The sequence below is a fragment of the Pan paniscus genome, chromosome 6 (assembly GCF_029289425.2).
Source record: "Pan paniscus chromosome 6, NHGRI_mPanPan1-v2.0_pri, whole genome shotgun sequence".
Lineage (NCBI taxonomy): Eukaryota > Metazoa > Chordata > Mammalia > Primates > Hominidae > Pan > Pan paniscus.
Genome location: NC_073255.2, coordinates 159,255,219 through 159,273,795, shown reverse-complemented (window position 1 = coordinate 159,273,795; position 18,577 = coordinate 159,255,219). Strand labels below are relative to the sequence as shown.

Sequence of the window (18,577 nt, the reverse complement as noted above, 5' to 3'; positions counted from 1 at the left end):
TAATTGGTTTCTTATCTTCCTTAGATTAAAATTTGTATGCTTCGATGTTTAAAAATAGTTTTTTATCTTTTGGAGTATGGAAGGGATCTTAAACAAAACTCTTCATTTTCTAGCTGTGGAAACCTAATGCCTAGAGGCAGGAACTCAGGCGGGGGGCTTGACAGCAGGGAGTTAAGGACAGAGATGAGTCAGAACCTGAGTACTGGGTCTCCAGTTCAGTCTCATTTCACTGTATAAAAAGCAGATTCTGGGCATTTATAAAATAATATAATCTTTTTAAGGAAGACAAGAGAGTCCTTGAACTTTTATTTTTTAATGAGGAAATATTTATAAGGGCGTTGTGTTGTGGGGGGCAGAGGAAAGGAGTTGGTTAAAGAGTACAGAAAGGATCAGATAAAGGTATGTGTGGTCTCAGCATGTATGTTAGGAACCATCTGTGACAAGACTTCTAGAGACTGAACTAATTAGTGAGGGAAGGTTCAAGACAGCAAATTCGGTTTCTATTTTAAGGAGAAAAAAATAAAAAACATCTGTCTGGGGTGTGTGCCTTTCCTTACAGTTAGCCATGATTAGAGAAAGTCATAGCTTGGAGAACCCTTGGAGATGAAATGTGGAGAACCCTTGGAGATTAAATGCAGTTTTCCTCAAGGGAAGAGCACCAGCTGCACCACAATTTTAGCAACCGTCCCCAATGTCCCACCCCTCACAGACTCACTCACTGACTCCCAGAGCAAGACTGATGATGAAAACAAAGTCAGCTTCCATTTCTGGCCAAAAAAGACCAAGCTCTCACTTCGCTCTCTACCCTGCCTTCATCTACCCCAATCTACTCCCCTACTAAAGAGGTAATTTAATGGGCAATCAGTTTAAGTGGTATCTAAGGAAACAATTTTGAAAGAGAGATGTATTCAAATTGAGGGAAGATAAATGTTTTCATAATGAAGTAATTGGCACAATGGTTCAATGATACTGAGTGACTATAAAGCTAGTACAAATAGATTCTACCCTTGCACACTATTTCCATAGTTGTTCTGTCAATAATAGATAAGGCAAGTGACTGCTTCTGACAAATGAAAGCCATCTGCAAATGGCACAAATCATTTCTTTCAGCACTACTGAAAGGCAAACCCTTGGAGCTAGTCACCTTTTAATCTGTGGATATGCTAGCAAGTGGCAAATGACCATTCTATTGGGAACTGGTTCCCAACTGAAAAATACCACGGTGCTGCTTCTTTAATTAACAGCCTTTTCACATTGCTAGCACATTAAAGTCATCCCAAAGAACACCCGTGCTTATATAATCAATGTCACAGCATCTCTGCCTAAACGAATAATAAATGTTCCTGCTCTACACTAAGTGAAAACCTATTCTTGAAGACTTTCACCTTCGTAAAGATGGGCTCATAAAAATCGAAAAAGGAAAAATTGGAATGTGGTCTCATGAGGATAAAAAGGCTAGTGTTAATAATTAACAAGGAGAGTGAAGTGGAGTCAAATTAGCCATAATAGAGCCCAGAGTGACTGGCAAAGTCACCTCTCATTATCAAAAAACTCATTAAGAAATGAAGAGGTGGAAATCCTGCTGGGTTATTCTCACACTTAGGCTGTATCAGAGATTATTTTTCAGATTTCTTTCAAATGAAGGACTGTTAGGTCACCATATTGTATATTAGGTTAATCTTCAAGCTTTGAAATATGGAAGGCTGACACCTGCGTGTTATTCTCTTTCAAGTGCTTAAATGAGCTGTTCATCTGAAATTCACGAATTGGTGTTTATAGATATATCTGGATATACATAAACCAGGGACAATGCAGAAAGGGTATAACATCTAGATTGCAGCAAATCTGTGCGTGCCAGCTTAGTTTTATAAGTATGCACTTTACAAATGATGAAATAAGGGCCAAAATGTGAGAATGTATTTAACTCTAATCCCCAGAGTTGATTGGATTCAAAATGGTGTGTCAGAATTTGTTTTACTGACCAGTATGGTAAATGAAATAAAAGCAAGGAGTCACTACCTTTTTCCTCTCAGTTGAATTCCACAGTACTGTTCTAATTTCTTTTTTTTTTATTTTTTTGTTTAGTTTTATTTTGTTTTTGTTTTTGTTTTGTTTTTTGAGATGGAGTTTCGCTCTTATTGCCCAGGCTGGAGTGCAATGGCGTGATCTTGGCTGACCACAACCTCCACCTCCCAGATTCAAGCAATTCTCCTGCCTCAGCCTCCCAAGTAGCTGGGATTACAGGCATGCACCACCACACCCAGCTAATTTTTTGTATTTTTAGTAGAGATGGGGTTTCTGCATGTTGGTCCAGCTGGTCTCAAACTCCTGACCTCAAGTGATCCACCCGCCTCGGCCTCCCAAAGTGCTGGGATTACAGGCGTGAGCCACTGCGCCCTGCCTGCTCTAGTTTCTTTCCTACTTGTAGACTTTTTAAAAATTTTAATCTGCTTTTTATATTTTCATAGGGTTTAGTGGCTTAAAGATAATCACCTATTCTAAAATGCCAGTGTGTTTCTTGTAACAGATTAACAGGAACACCTGTAACTTCTGAAAACCATGGGCATCAAGAAACCCACCCTTGGCCGGGCGCGGTGGCTCACGCCTGTAATCCCAGCACTTTGGGAGGCAGAGGCGGAGGCGGACGGATCACGAGGTCAGGAGATCGAGACCACGGTGAAACCCCGTCTCTACTAAAAATACAAAAAGTTAGCCGGGCGTAGTGGCGGGCACCTGTAGTCCCAGCTACACGGGAGGCTGAGGCAGGAGAATGGCGTGAACCCGGGAGGCGGAGCTTGCAGTGAGCCGAGATCGCGCCACTGCACTCCAGCCTGGGTGACAGAGCGAGACTCCTTCTCAAAAAAAAAGAAAAAAAAGAAACCCACCCTTGAGAGAGTTATCGATCATGATATAGCTGTACTCAATCATTCCCATTGATGGGGCAAGTATTGTGGGACATTAACTCAGAGATTAGAAGGCTATGCATAGCTTGAGTAAAATTACAGACTTTTCTATTTGCCTTTAATATTACGTAATTTCATTTAAAAAACAGCATGAGGACTGCTGGACCGTAAGACTTCTTTACTTATCTTTGCCTTATAAGCTTCGGTTAATTAAGCTTTTCTGAATTAGTTTCACAAGAAACAAGTGCCTAATGCCTACAATTTACAAATCCTAGGCCCCTTGCAAATACATGGATAAATAAGAAATGATTCCTCCCCTTGAAAAACATAAAATCTAGTGGAGGATACGCACATATATACACAAATAACTTGATGCAGTAGATTGTAGAAGTATAACTCAAATTATGTGTACCGTTCTATGAAATTTTTTCATTATAGTTTTAAATTTGGATTTGTTGCCCAAAAAGTAAGAAACATTTTAACAGCTGTGTTCTATCACTTCTTGTCACTTTCTCTCCCTAGGTAGATGTATAAGTGTATAAATATATATTAGCAAGTGCCCCAAGGGAAAAGGAAGAACTGGGTATGGTTTTAGGGATTATTATACTAGTTAATGTATACATTAATATTACCAAATATAAAATTACTTATCAAATTTTTAATTAAAAGGACAATAGAATCCAGTGTGTTTCCTAGTCTACTTAAATGGGATGTTCTTGGAGTTTCTCTTAGGAGGTAGATTTTTATTGATATTTATTCAATAATCAGACATTTATTGAGTGCCTACTTAATGTGCCAGATTCTTAGCTGGGTGCTATTCCTAAATCTCAGGGAGGGAGGAAGGGGTGAGGGCTGGGGAGGGCAGCAGGAGAGAGAGAGAGAGAGAAGAGTGTTTTCCTTTTACATAATGCTGTTCTAGACTGCAGTTCTGCTGGCTTTTCTCCTGAAGCCCATATTCATATTTTCTGTTTCTGTGATGGAGGTCTTCATTATATGCATTTGTCAACATGGAGAGCGACTTATTAATTTTCTTAGTGCACTATGCTTGCATTGCTCAGGGTTGATATAATTTTTAGTCTCTTAAATAATTGTTTTATGGCAAAGTCTGTTGATTTTATTGTGGTTTGTATTGTCTGTTTGTTTTGCTGGTCATGAATTACCCATTTCCTTCTGAAATGCCTAATGAGAAGTTTGAGGAGAAAAATCATTCTTTCTAGTAATCCACTAAAGCTGGCTAATTGGAAGAGGATGAGCACTATAAAATTGGATTATATGGGTTCAAGAGTCAGCAGCATATTTTTACCCTAAAAACAATATACGAATTCTTTTATTTGCTTATTCTTTATTTTACCCAGTGATTATTGTCTCAGTAATTGTTATTAATTGGATCATAGTTTAAATTTAAATTCTCTGTTGAAATCTTACTACTAAAAGCCTATGACAAGTACTTTTGTAAATGTAAGAGGCTTTTTCATATGAAAATAATCAACACTAATTTATTATCGGGGATTTTCAAAATAATTGGGCATATTGCATCCTGAGTTTAGCTTATATTTAAGCCATTTGTTTTCTTTTTGCCATTTCTAATTGTACCATAGGGCTCGATGTCATCGATGCCTCATTATTTTCTAACAAGGTGATATTTGGAAACATGGAATCTTTTTGGGAAAAAAGTTATTTTTTTATCTGAAAAATAGGTGCTGGCTTTCCCCTCAGGCGGTAATCACTTTTTGAGACTCATTCTGAGCAGCCCTTTTCACTCTCTCATACTTGAGTATGGTGTCAGAAGTGCTCTTGGATGTGGCCGCATTAAGAACTTGCCACTTACAATGAACTGTTGTAATGGGTGCTTTGTAAAGGCTTGATTTGGACAGGTGACAGCCCCAAATCATAACCTATCCTTATTAAACCATATGGAGAAGACAGAAGCACTTACTCTGATGCCTCAGGCTACATATTAAGAGGGGCTTTTGACAGTGTCTGATAGGAGTGGAATGCAAGCTGCCATATGGACAACTAAGGAAGGAGCATACATTTACATAGACAAGTGTAGTGTAGGGTGTATTTCTGTAGCTTGTCTTTGGAAACCAAATATTCTCTTTCCTTTCTTTCCCCCTCTTTGTGTATTTCTCTTTCTTTCTCCTCTAGTCCCTCCCCCACCCCTCCTCTCCCTCTCCCCTCCATCATTTTCTCTTTGTCTCCCCCATTTCTCCCCCCACTCCCTCCTTCCCCTTTCTCTCTAATTAGCAATGAAATAATACTGCCAATTTTCTAAAATTTTCAAATATGGGTTTATAATTTGATTTTTTTTTCAAATAAAAAATAACTCTTTGCTGAATTCTGAGCAAACTTTTGGCTAGAATTTAAGATTTTTTGTAGTTCATAGGAAATATAGGTAATCTTCATTTTCTTTAAATTCTGCAGGATATAATCATTTGCTGTCAAGATTCATAACTGACCAGAGAAAATCCTTTCTTTGCCACATTCATTAAAATAAGAAACATAAAATAACCAACTTTTATATTCATTAGAATTTTTAGCAGTCTGATCTTGTACATATGGGTTAAAAATAGAACTTATAGCTGTATTATTTAATGCTATATATTTTATACAAAGTATGAGGCGTATACACAGGCCTCAATAGGTTTTATAGGTGCCATTTAATACAATAATAATGTAATAATCTTAGCATTCAAATATTCATTCATCCAACAAACATTTGATTACTTGCTCTGAGCTAGGGACTTTTCTGGAACTTAGAATACAGACATAGTTCCTGCCTTGAGAACCTTACATCCTTGTAGGCAGCGAGAAATATGTCAGCAAGAAATATGTCAGCAGGAGAAGAACACTTGTATGACAAGAACCACAGTGGAAACCTGTCCAGGGTAGAGAGTAAACAAGAGAAGCCAGTAATTGGGCAAGGGGACAGCAGAAGGAAGCATTTCTAGAAAGGATTTGAGGAGCAGGTGTGTATTGAATCGTGAAAGTCATTATGACTGTATCACAGTAAATGAAAGGTAAGGCAACAGAAATGAGCTGGAGAAGTAACTTGTAGACAGGTCTTGGAAAGCTTTCATACCATGCTCAGGCTTTTGAAGCTTGTCATAATGATCCACTAAAGGATTATAATCTTTAGGAGTGACATTCTTAGTTTCATATTTCAGCAAGCCCCTCTGCTTATGATTTTGAGAAGATGGATTGGCAGAGGAAATATTAGGATCCTAAAGACCAGTTAGGTTATTATTGCATTAATCAGGACAGGAGATGAGAGGGCTGGACTATTGCAACAGCAGTGGTGATGAAGAGAGCACGGTAACTTACTGAAAGATATTAAGGATATAAAAGACACCAGTCTTGATGACTAATTGGTTGTCAGAGTGAGGAATGGTAGTTTTACAGAGGTTAACAAGGAGTTTTTCTATCAAATCCTGGTTCTACTAATGACTAAATGATCTTAAACAAGTATCTTAAACTCTCTATGCCTCAGTTACCTTATTGATAAGTTTAAAAAAATAGTTCTAGCCAGGCGCAGTAGCTCACACCTGTAATCCCAGCATTTTGGGAAGCCGAGGCAGGTGGATCACCTGAGGTCGGGAGCTCGAGACCAGCCTAACCAACATGGAGAAACCCTGTCTCTACCAAAAATACAAAAATTAGCTGGGCATGGTGGCATGCGCCTGTAATCCCAGCTACTCGGGAGGCTGAGGCAGGAGAATTGCTTAAACCCAGGAGGCAGAGGTTGCAGTGAGCCAAGATCGTGCCATTGCACTCCAGCCTGGGCAACAAGAGCAAGACTCCATCTCAAAAAAAAAAATAAAATTCCTCCCTCGTAGAGTTTCTGTGATGATTAAATGAGATAAGGCACATATAGGACTTCACATAGTGCTTGGTACTCCAGACATGCTAGGGATGAGGAGGAGGAAGAAGAGAATGAGAGTTCTTAAGTAGAGACCCAATAAATTCAGATATCAGTATATTTTTTAATTTGCATACTACAGTGAATTAGATGGTTTGAGTGAGAATATTTTATCCTTAAAGTTTAGCATGCTTATTTAGGTGGCATTTGATAAAAGTAACTGAATTATTTGAGCTATAGTACCTTCTAGCTCGATGATTGAATCTCCAGGAATAAATAAAGCTTCTTTCAGTGTGCTAATGAAAACATCATTAAGATAACATTAGTCTCCTAAATAAGACACCTATCATTAAATATGATTATTGTTCACAATTTAATGGGAAATGTTTTAGCATATAGCTGAGCTGGGAAAAGAGTATTTAACCACAAAAAATACTAACCCATATCAATTAGAGGTAGAAAAAAAAATCTGTTATATTTCCTTCTGTGTTTAGAATTACTTCCCCCACCAATTTATGTGCCTGTAGTTGTCCAGCCTCAGAGAAATTTCAGAAACGCATAAAGTAACATATCGAAGCCATCTTCATATACATGCCACAGTGATAAACATCATGTACTTTGACAAGAGCTAAAACACTATTAAGCTTTTGGGATGTTTTTGCTCTGAAGAAGATAATGTGGGAAGTTGTCATAGTGAATATTTTATAAGACACTGCTATTGAAGTTGCTAGTAATTAGATTTAGTAACTATAAGCATATATAGCTATTCAAATCCATAAAAGTGAATGAGATTACTAACTTTTCCCCAGCTTCTACCTCTTCACCCTAGTCAAAGACACTATCATCCTTTACCTAGTCTATTGCAGTAAACAACTGAGTATTAACCTTTTTCTCTGTTTTCACCCCTGGCTACCTACTCCATTTCCACACAGCAGCCAGAGAGATCATATCATGTCACTCCTCTGCATAATCATAAGCATCATAAAGCTTCCCATCACACCCACTAAGAGCAACACTCCTTACTCAGTCCTAGGATCTAGACCCTGCCATGGGCTGCCCCTCCCCCTCCCTCAGTCTATATTGCAGTTACCCTGGCCTTTCATCTTTCTGCAAAGACCCAAGCTTATTCCTCCCCAAAACTTGTTTGCTAGCTGTTCCCTCTACCTGGAAACCTCCCCTTTAAGTCTTCCATGGAAGGTTCTTCTGTCTCTTCAGGAATACCTTTCCTGACCACAGAGTATATTTTTAAATCAGCACATTTTCACTTTGAGGGCCACAATGGGGCTTAGGACATGTTCTTTGAGAAATATTTACAATCTATAGTACTGTCATCTAAAATAAAGTCTTTATTAAATATTACTTAGCATTACTGTTTTCGTATAGATTCTCTATTTTTTAATGGTGAAACTTAGGCATATACTCACCTATATTTTAAGAAAATTGTATCATCTGCGTAGAAAACATTCATCGCCTGAAAAAGGTGAATGTTCCTTGCCCAGCAGCCTTGTAGCACAAATTCTAAGATTTCTGTCACTACTTTAGGTAGGATGTTCCGTACTACCATTTATTAAAGACAAATGGAAACCTAAAAAATCCATGTCATGTGCTGTTTTTAAATACAGATATGCAAAATTGAATGACTAAAAAGAAAATCCACATATAACTATAATGTTCATGAATCAAAATAGATATTCCCAAACCCACAGACACCCTCCTAGTGAACAAGAATAGCTTTTACAAGTCATCAAGCTTACCTCTTAGAATTGAGAAGGTTTAGCTCCTCTGTGATACACAGCATAGCACAGAGATTGTAACTCTGCTTAATTGCTGTATTTACATGTGTCAGGACCTTCAGGGGAGCTGGCAGCTCCCTTGAATTTCCAGCGAGTGGTCATGTGCCTATGTGTTAAACCTCTTAGAAAATACAAACATACCACCTGCCAGGAGAATTTTAGAGAGATATAATCTATTTGTGTTTTGACAGCCATATATAGAAGGCTAATTATACTTTTTGATCAATTTCCATGATATGATATTCAATATGGGGGATATGATCTACTCTCATCTGCATTTTATCAGTTCTTCTGTGTCAGACTCTCTCAGAAAACATGTTTTTTTGGCCCATATTTTCCAAATGTCTGATATTATCCCTCTGACAAACACTGTTTCTGCTTGGCTATTTCAGCACTTTTGTGTAATGGAAAATTTCACAAACACTTGCAAGAAATCTTTGTACCCTTGGTTGTCCGCTATGTGGATCTCATGGAGTCTTCCATCGCCCAGTCAATTCACAGAGGTTTTGAGCAGGAGACATGGCAGCCTGTCAAGTAGGTATCTTACCTAGTGTCCGTAGAGCACCTGCCTCTTCAACCCTGACCTTATGACTTTACACATGGCCATCTGTAGTTATCGCTTATGGTGGTCCCTTCCCACGTTGTTTGTTTCTTTACAGGAATATCGCCAACAGTCTTCCCAATGTAGCTCTTCCAAAAGTTCCAAGTCTGCCTCTTAATCTTCCACAGATTCCTAACATTTCTACTGCTTCGTGGATGCCTTCTTTATATGAGTCCACGTGTGTATTCCTCACTTATTTCCTGGTGATGTGTTAGCTGGTGCATGGCCTGGGCTGTGTTCTGCGCAGATGTGTTTAGACTGCATGGCATTTATCATCGTTGGTTGAGGAATACTGTTGTTTTTTATTTGAGTTTTTTAAGCTAGTAAGCTAAGCTTAGCATATCTGTGATGAATAATGTCAATTAAAAAGAAAAAACACACTAGTTTAATGTAGTTCATATATAATCTGTGGGACAGGAATAATTTGGTGGCATTCTACCCTAAGTAAATCATTTGGTGACATTGTACCCTAAGTAAAATAACCAGAGTTCTCCTTATGTATACAAAGCATTTTGAGGATTCTTAGCTCCAGCTTCATTACTGCCCAGATGACTTATCTTGTGCAAGTAGAAAACCTTTGGAAGAATGGTTTCAAGAATATAATATTTTTCTATTTTTATCTTAGTCTCAGCTTTTAAAAAACAGTACTGCATCATGCAGGCCCTTTCATTACCAAAACCAGGGAGTTCTTCTTTTGTTCTTTTATTATATAGTTGGTACATCTTGGTATTTTTAAATAGTCTTTATATCATCAAAAACCATATTTATTAACTTCACATCATGATGAGCTTGCCTATTGCAGAATCAGCAACTAAGAACCACTGAAGTGAACAGGAATGGGCTTTTAAATTGATCAGTTCTGAATTTAGATCTTAGCTTATTAATTGTAAATCCTTCTTAGCCTGAGTTTTTTTCTCAACTCTAAAACAATTATGACACCTAAGTGAAAGATGTTTTTGTGATGATTTAAAAAAAAAACTGCATTGAGGCATATCCTAGGCTCTCAGTAAATTATTAGTACTATTGGCATATCGTAGGCACCCAGTAAATGATAATTACTACTACTCTACATTGTTGTTTTTGTTATTATTACTATCATCAGGCATCATCATTATAATTTATAATGGTATAGTTTTTAAAACTATGAGCCTCACAGCGATCAGAACCAAGTAATAGTACTAGTTTACAAATGGGAAAACTCGGGCAGTTACCTGCTTTGCCCAAGATCTCATATGAAATCAACTAGAAAGAATAATCATGAGAGGAAGAAAAATAGCTTCCATTTATTGAGAATTTACTATGTTTCCAGTACAGTGCCAAGTTATTTATCTCATTTAATCTTTATAACAACCTCATATCATTATCCCCATTTTACAGTTAAGGAAACTAAGTCATAAAGAAACTAAGAAACCAAACTTACCCAATATCTCACAGCAAATAAGTGACAGAGGCAAAATTTGAACCCAGGTTCGTTTGACTACAAATTCCTCACTCCTATCATTAATTTGTTCTGCTGTCATAGAACGTTGTGTTTAAGAACTTGCTACTTTTCTACCTATCCCACCACCAACTGCAAATCCACACCCAGTCAGGTATGCACACAATCAAGAAAAGAAATAGGAAAAGACCAAGAAAGAGAATAACTTGCAAAGTAATTTGGCAATATTTCTCCAAGTTTAACATCATAACTGCATTCATAATACTCACTAGGATATTATGTTACATGTGAATTTTTTTTCTTACAGGCAAATGCTTTTGGTCGTTAGAGTGTGTAAAGTGGTGTCTGTGTGTGCTCAGAAAATTGCCCACAAACTATAATGAACCTTTCTAAGTGTATGATTTTTTGTTCTTTTTTACACTGTTTTATAATTTAACTCCTTTTCTTCCTAATTTCTCATCTATTTAACGCTTGATTTTAGCCAAGAACACTATCATGGGCATTATCCTGTGAAATTTATTTTTTTGTTAGTAATCTTTTATTAACTTTGGGATTTGTATGAACTCTGAATCCCTTATTGAGGACCGTTTTTTAAAGTATGTTAATTTCAGGACAGGAATAATGACAAATTGGGGCTTTGTAAGTAAAGTGATTGTGCTTTCACCATTCTGGGGAAATTTAAAAATCTGTTTTACAAGTTGATCACCATTATCTTTACCTACCAAGGTTATCAACATTAGGTCCTTTGTCAGAGTGTCCAGAATTACTCATAATGTTATGATGTTATTGCCATTTGTTTTTTGAAGTTTGAAACATTAATAAAAAGAAACATTTATATTTAACATAAAGAATTAAAAATACAACTGCTGATTAAATAAGAAGAATATAAAAGTAACCATGGTTTTGAAGATACATCCCTGCCTACCAATGCATAAATCATGCAAGGATTGCTCATCGACATATCTATCTGTATATAAATCTTTATTCTGTTTTTTTTTCTCTAGAAATGAATGCCAGCAAGTTAAGTTTCCTGCTGGCATTTTTAGGAAATTATCTCAGAGTCCACTACTCACATTCGAATTCTTTAATCTGTTAATAATACCTTTAGGAATAGGCCACTGATTAGAAATAATTTTAAAATGAAAAAGCTCTGAATAAATTGCAGGTTATATGTACCAACTCCAGAGAAAGCCTACTCACATTTTTTTCATATATCTATCTAATTATAACAAACACTTGTTATCTTAATTACATTCCCAATTAAACACATTTATTGTCAAGAATCTTACCATAGAATCAAACAGAAGAAAAATGGAACCATATTCTCTGTAAAGATTGCCATGTATTATTAGAAAATCTATTTTTAGTAGAATTCTGCCTTTACCATTAGAGATTTTATTTTTATGATTTTTTCCTTGTCATTGTGTTGTTAAAGAATATATACATTCCAAATAGTTACATTTCTCCAAAGAAAAAAGATTATAAGAAGCAGATTTGCTTCTTTGCCAATTGTATTCAGTTATTCTTAAAACTCAGTTCCTCTAATCTACCAAGCTGTACACTGTGGATGTGAAGGGAGATTTTGTTTGGTTTTTTTTTCTCTTAATTGTATGATATATATGGCAAAAGGAGAAATAAAGGTAGTGTTTTTTTCAACACTTTCACTGTAGTATCAGAATGGTGTTGTCTGGTTCTCTTAGTTAATGGTGCATTTGAGGCACTGAATATTAAGGTGAAGAGATTTAAGTGAGTAAAGTGCTACGGGAGTGTTCACTGCTTTGCTGTGATTGGTCCCTAGAGAACTTAAGTATGAGGGCATTTTGGCTAGACAAGGAGATCAGGAGGAATTACTGGCAGAATGAGAAGAGAAAAGCAATGTAGGTTTGTGATACAGCTTTGACGCTGAAGCCAGGGTGGAGGGCAGAAATAAGCTTTTCATTAGTCAAGAGCAAGAGGTGCCTTTTTTTCTAAGCTAGCTCATAAAGATATATTTAGCGAAACAATGTAGTGCTTTAAACAATTTTTTTTTTTAATTTTAAGTTCTGGGATACATGCGCAGAATGTGCAGGTTTGTTACATAGGTATTTTCCCCTGTGCTGTTGTAATAATGGGTTTATTTCTTTAATTTTCTTTTGTAAACTAGAAATATAAATTTTAAGTTAGTATATGTGAAGCAATTGTGGGAAAGCTGAGAACAAATGAATCATACAGCAGCTTTTTTTTGCTTTTGCTTTTATGCTTTTTATGGTTAAATTTCAATATGTTTTAATGTAGGAATATTTTACTTTCAAAACACTTGTTTCTGTATTAGCCTATGTACTTGCATAATGGAAAGTAATAACCATTTGCCAAAATATTATATGTACTCTTCTATAAGTTACCTTATAGAAGGTAACTTCTATAAGTTACTGTAACTCTTCTATAAGTTATCTTCATACATGGGGTGATAGCACTCCTGTAGAGTAATTTTACCATAATAGTGAATGCTTAGCAAATCTTGGCTCCACAGTTAGATATAAGGACCTGAAACGCGTTGTTTTTCTCCATCTTCAGAGCACCCTGAATGTCATTTCTCTGTCAGACAATACCTTGCACTAAGTTGGGTTTTAATAAGCCAGAAAAAGCAAAAAATGAAAATAAAAGATTGCTTCCCTACCTAGCCCGTTTTTTTTTCCAGTTCCTGTCTCACCTTTACCTGTAATTGAGAAATTCAAGGACCCTATATTCTACACACATGTAGATAGACAGAAACCACCATGGTGACAGAGGCACATATGCATGAATAACGGCAAAGGTACTGGTTGCTAACATAAGGATTTTCTTGCATAAAACATAATTTTGGGGATTTGCAAGAATCTTTATCCTAGAGATTGGTAAAGAACAGTTACAATGTTTGTTCTTATGTACACAATATAATTTCCTTAGTAAAGTATACATATCCATTTTACCTCTTTGTATGAAACCCTACCACCATATTTATTTCTATTTTGTTCTCCTTGCCCTGCCTTATTAAGAATTGTAGAGGAACAATTAGAAGGCTGAACAAAGAAAATATTGGATCATTAGAGACTTTATATTTTTTCGCTGATGGCAATTGATACAGAAAAGAAAAAACAATGTATTCATGGTATACCTAATTAACGGGGAGTTCATGATGTTCATTTTTCCTTTTTCTTCTAGCAATGGCTCAGCAACATCAGAAGACCTTTTTTGGAAGCTTGATGCACTGCAAATGTTTGTCTTTGATCTGCACTGGCCAGAACAGGAATTTGCCCACCACTTAGAGCAAAGACTTAAACTAATGGCCAGTGATATGCTAGAGGCCTGTGTCAAAAGGTAGACATGTATTTTCAAATTGCTGCTTAATGTGCCAGCACCCAAAAATATCACTTTTTATCAAGTACCTAATATATTATTGTCACAGCAAAGGTTTCATTATGCACCACTATTCCAACATTTAATGAGTATTAGGTTATCTTGATTAAATTCTGGGGACCCATGTAATTGATGAAATTGGCTGGATACTTTTTTTCAGGTCTCCCAACTATTGCCTTAATCAGTAACATCTATACCATATTAATGGTTTCTTTAGGGCTTATTGTTATCTCTCTGGGAATACTATGCTTTAAATTCCCAAGGTAATATCTCCTGAGACATATGAAAAAGGTCTGTTATGTTCTGTATGCATTATGTACTGTGTCTGTGTGCTGTGAAATGGCATAGTAAACTCAAAATAGGATCAGCACCATCAGTTGTTCTGGGATTACTAACTATTTTCTGTCCACAACAGATGAGTTCCAACTATCTGCTTACATTCTTTATCACTTAACTGGAAATAAGTTATGAGGCTTTGTATTCTTCCAAATGTGCTTTCATTTTATAATAGTTTTAAAAAATGCATCCTAATTGGTCAAACATTTTTTTTCCATTGTCCTTGTTCATTATATATACAAGGACAATATGGAGCCACATATTAGAAAAGTGTTCAAACACTGGTTAGACCAGTTGGATATTTCTGAAATCTTGAAACCAAGAAAAAAATCTGTCTTTAGAATAATGTTCAGTGGCCCCTTAAGGCAAGGCCCTGGATTAGGTAGTTTAATGTTTTTTAAAAATCATCTTTGATTTTGATGTCTCGATTCTGTGGATTTTCATAGGATACTTCAGCAAAACCAATTCCAAATTGCTCATGATGCAGTTTCTTTCAAAAACCTGCCTGCAATTTTAGGTTTTTGAAAGAGAATGTAAGTGACATAAAAGAATTACACATTGTCTGTTGTATCATTGATTACCATGTTTTAGGGTTTTCTAGGTTTGTGCTTATTTTTTCTAATTTGGTAAGCCCTCACATAGAGGATATATTCTGCTTAAATGCATACAAGTGTGCGATTTTTCTACTTGGAAATTCAGACAATTAATTCAGACAATTAAGTGAAATTACGAGTTTTTTTCCATTAAATGTGGTACTCTAGATATAACAAAAAGCTTCATTTGGGTGGCGATACTGCCTGAGTGACTGCATGAAGCTAGGTTTAATATAAAAATATCACAATCTGATCTTTCATTGAGACACTTGAAAAGAAAAGCATCCCACCCCTTAGCTCCCAAGCACTGCCACACTGCTTACTCCTTATTTGCATGTTTTAAATTAGCATCTTGTAGTGTTGATTTCACTTTTTACAAAACAGGTGAGCTGTATAGCAGAATTTCTTACTCTGAATTCATGTTTTAAAAACTAGAACAAGAACTGCATTTGAACTCAAGCTACAAAAGGCAAGCAAAACAACTGACTTGCGCATTCCAGCTTCCATTTGCACTATGTTTAATGTATTAGTCGACGCCAAAAAGCAAAGCACCAAACTCTGTGCCCTGGATGGAGGACAAGAGGTATGTAGAATGTGCCACATGGGGAAAGGCAGCACAGGGTGCCTTGGCATGGGAAATGCCCTTTCCACAAGGCATTCTCTTGATTGGATTGAAAAGACCAAGTTCTCTAGCACCAAACGTTTGATCTTTTCTTTACTATAATAACAGAATGGCCTTTATCCTTTGCTCATGTCAGTTTCTCCTTTTTGATATAAATATGGTCTAAAATTGCATTAGTGGCCATGAATTTTAGATATAGCTTTTAACAGCTGAAGTGTTGTGTCATTTACATAAACCTTGCTTTTTACAAGCAAATGAGAAAGCTGGAAAGCTACCTGTTTTGTTTATACAAATCTAGAGTATCCAGAGTTTGCATCTATAAAAGTAAGACACACAAAAAAGTGTGAAATAGTTTATTTACACAGTAGCTTCCATTTTTAAAAATTTAGGTTGAAATAGACTTAAAAATCTAGGCCTAGTTCTTATCAATAAATATCCTATTCTTTCTATTTGATTTATATTTTGTTTGGTTTTATATTCAGAGGTACAATTTTATTTTACCCCATGATTTTTTGTTGAGAGTGGTGATTGGGTGAAAATTGATTTATTTTTCTTCAATTATCTGTTTAAGTTGATTTTGTTGCCTTTTTTTCCCATTGTAATTACTTTTTCTTCATTTCTTTATTCTTCCCTTCTGTTCTCTTTCATCATCTTTTTTTTTTCCACCCATGGCATGATCCAGTTTGGTAGTCAATGGGTAAGTCTCATTTTTTTTTCTAAAAGCACATTTCATTTGAGTTATTATTTTTGTAAATGTATATTTTTTATTTTCATCTTTTCAAATTAAAGTTATATAAATTTATTTTCAGATTTTTGGCTTTTGTGTTCACATATATAAGGCTAACAGCTTCCAATAACATAGCAATAGTCCAAAGATTCATGAAAACACTAAATACTTATACCTTAAATAATGACAAGGGAAATGTTTCTCCCCTGTTAGTCTGCAGAATTTATAAACTACTCTTAGAATTTTAAAGATAAAATTATTTAAAACCAAATTAATTCACCTTCTTTTAAATTGAAATCTGAATAACTATAGGAGCAGAGTGATAATTAACATTTTTCAAGCATTTATCTACAGTATACTTTTAATACCAAAAGAATTCCAAGTTTGGAGCTTTAGATGACATATAGCCCCTAAAAACTTGAACCAGGAGGCCACACCCAAAGTCACTTCATACAGATGAACCCAGTGGTGGATTTCAGTGAGGTACAAGCCCACCAGTGATACAGTCTTTCCTCCCACTCATGGCCTAGGATGTGACCATCATCAGAGGTAAGGAAGAGGCAGGCCTGTGTCATGAGACTTCTGCCCTCCTCCACAACAGGTCATCCTAAAATACTACCCCAGAATCCCTGAGGTACAAGGTTAGAAAACCTTTATGCATAAAGGATTGACTAGTGTATACTTTTTTTTTTTTTTCGTGAGTCAGAATGTCTTTGTGTCCTGTAGGTAAGTTACATCTTACAAGTCTTACAGTTGACAATTGGGAATCAAACTCAGGGTGACTCTTCCTGGGCTGACAATTCTCATCTAAGCAGAGGGGCTTAGTTAACTGTGAAAATAGATGGGAAGGCCTACTACTTGTGAATTCTATACCTATTGCCCCAGGTATAGACATTAGCTATTTGGCCATAACTTATATTTATGCATGAATACACAATTTTATTCTTTGAGCAATTCAGCAGAAAAAAAAAATGTATTTATATTACCATAGCATACAACCTTACACATATATCAGGTAACTGATATGTGTTATAGAATGTTCAGTAATTACCATTCTCTGATCACTTACAACATGATTTATTATATCTAATTATCTGAATAAATAGGCAGCTAGCTTAGGTACCAGTGGCTCCTATTTACCTCCTCATGTTTTTTTAATAACCAGATGTAAGCCTTTGATTGTCTGCCTGAGAATATTATCTTAGGTTTCCTCATAAACCCATTCTTTTCTCATCTGGTTTGTGGAATCATCTTCCATTCATACTGGGTTTATCCGTTTGTTCTTATTTTAACATATACTGCAGTACCTGACATGCGGTAGGCACTTTAGTAAATGTTTGCTGAGTGGATGAACAGATTTGTTGTCACTGCTTTAAAAATCCTCCCCTGTAAGAAACAACTTGCTGTAGTACTTAAAAGGAAAAACAGGCACACACACACACAAATGATGAACATTGTTACATTGTCAAATGATTCTTTACATTAATAGGTGGGTGGTTTTGAAGAGTAATCTACTACTGTTCATTATGTGTGCACCTGTACATTCACACCAGAGACAATTAGTTCCCCACAACTTTCACACAATTAACATAGTTCAAAATATGCAGGTGTAAAACCCATTAGCAACCCTGAAAAAGTGGTAAACAAGAATTTCATTGCAAAAGAATTTTATACTTTGCTTTTTCTCTCCAGTAAACATACCCACATAATTGCATAGGCCTTCCCTCTGTATATATGCTGAGATAAGTTTTGGAATTATTGAAAATTAGTATATACATTACATATACAGGTGAGCCAGCGGACCTCATTTATAAAAAGCAACAAAGTTGTTGAAAAAAACTAGATCATTAGACAATTTGGAACCATGTAAAATATATACTACATAGTTAAACATAGCAGCAATGTTTTTTCTAAATTTTAAAGAAATTACCTCTCCAAAATCTCTAGTAAATGTGTTATATTGTCATCGCTGGGATATAAAACTTGCCCAACTCCTTCCTCACAATGCATTCCCTTTTGTGCTTCTAAATTATGTTCCTGTTTTTCTTACATGCTACATGATGATGCAAACATGTTCCACTGAGGCCCAGAATAGGGTTTAATGGAGTGATTAGTGGGTGAATGATCTGCTTATGTGACAGCTGTGTGAAATGAGTTAGCAGTCTCAGGCCAGTCCCTCAGGGACAGATGTCGAGATCACAAAGCCACCTCAGTGTTTAGAATCCTCATTATCCATAACTGCACAAAAGCAGATGACTACCTGGGCTGTAGGCATTCATCAGCCCTCAGAACCACTTCGTTCCATGGTCCCATTAGTTGAGGATGAAGGT

At 36.1% G+C, this 18,577-nt stretch overlaps 1 protein-coding gene across 11 annotated transcripts in view; it reads left to right on the top strand.

The window, feature by feature from the left end:
- The window catches only part of CADPS2 (calcium dependent secretion activator 2), a 566,720-nt gene that overhangs the window by 483,506 nt on the left and 64,637 nt on the right, over positions 1-18,577 (top strand). For 4 of the 11 annotated variants that reach the window (XM_055115339.2, XM_055115338.2, XM_055115336.2 and 1 more), the window contains 5 exons: positions 8,948-9,089; positions 9,215-9,334; positions 13,775-13,930; positions 15,334-15,481; positions 16,203-16,217. In XM_055115339.2, the coding sequence (XP_054971314.1) occupies positions 8,948-9,089; positions 9,215-9,334; positions 13,775-13,930; positions 15,334-15,481; positions 16,203-16,217 (581 nt within the window). The remainder of the gene's footprint in view (positions 1-8,947; positions 9,090-9,214; positions 9,335-13,774; positions 13,931-15,333; positions 15,482-16,202; positions 16,218-18,577) is intronic. The other 7 variants (XM_055115341.2, XM_055115343.2, XM_055115337.2 and 4 more) reach the window with 3 other exon arrangements.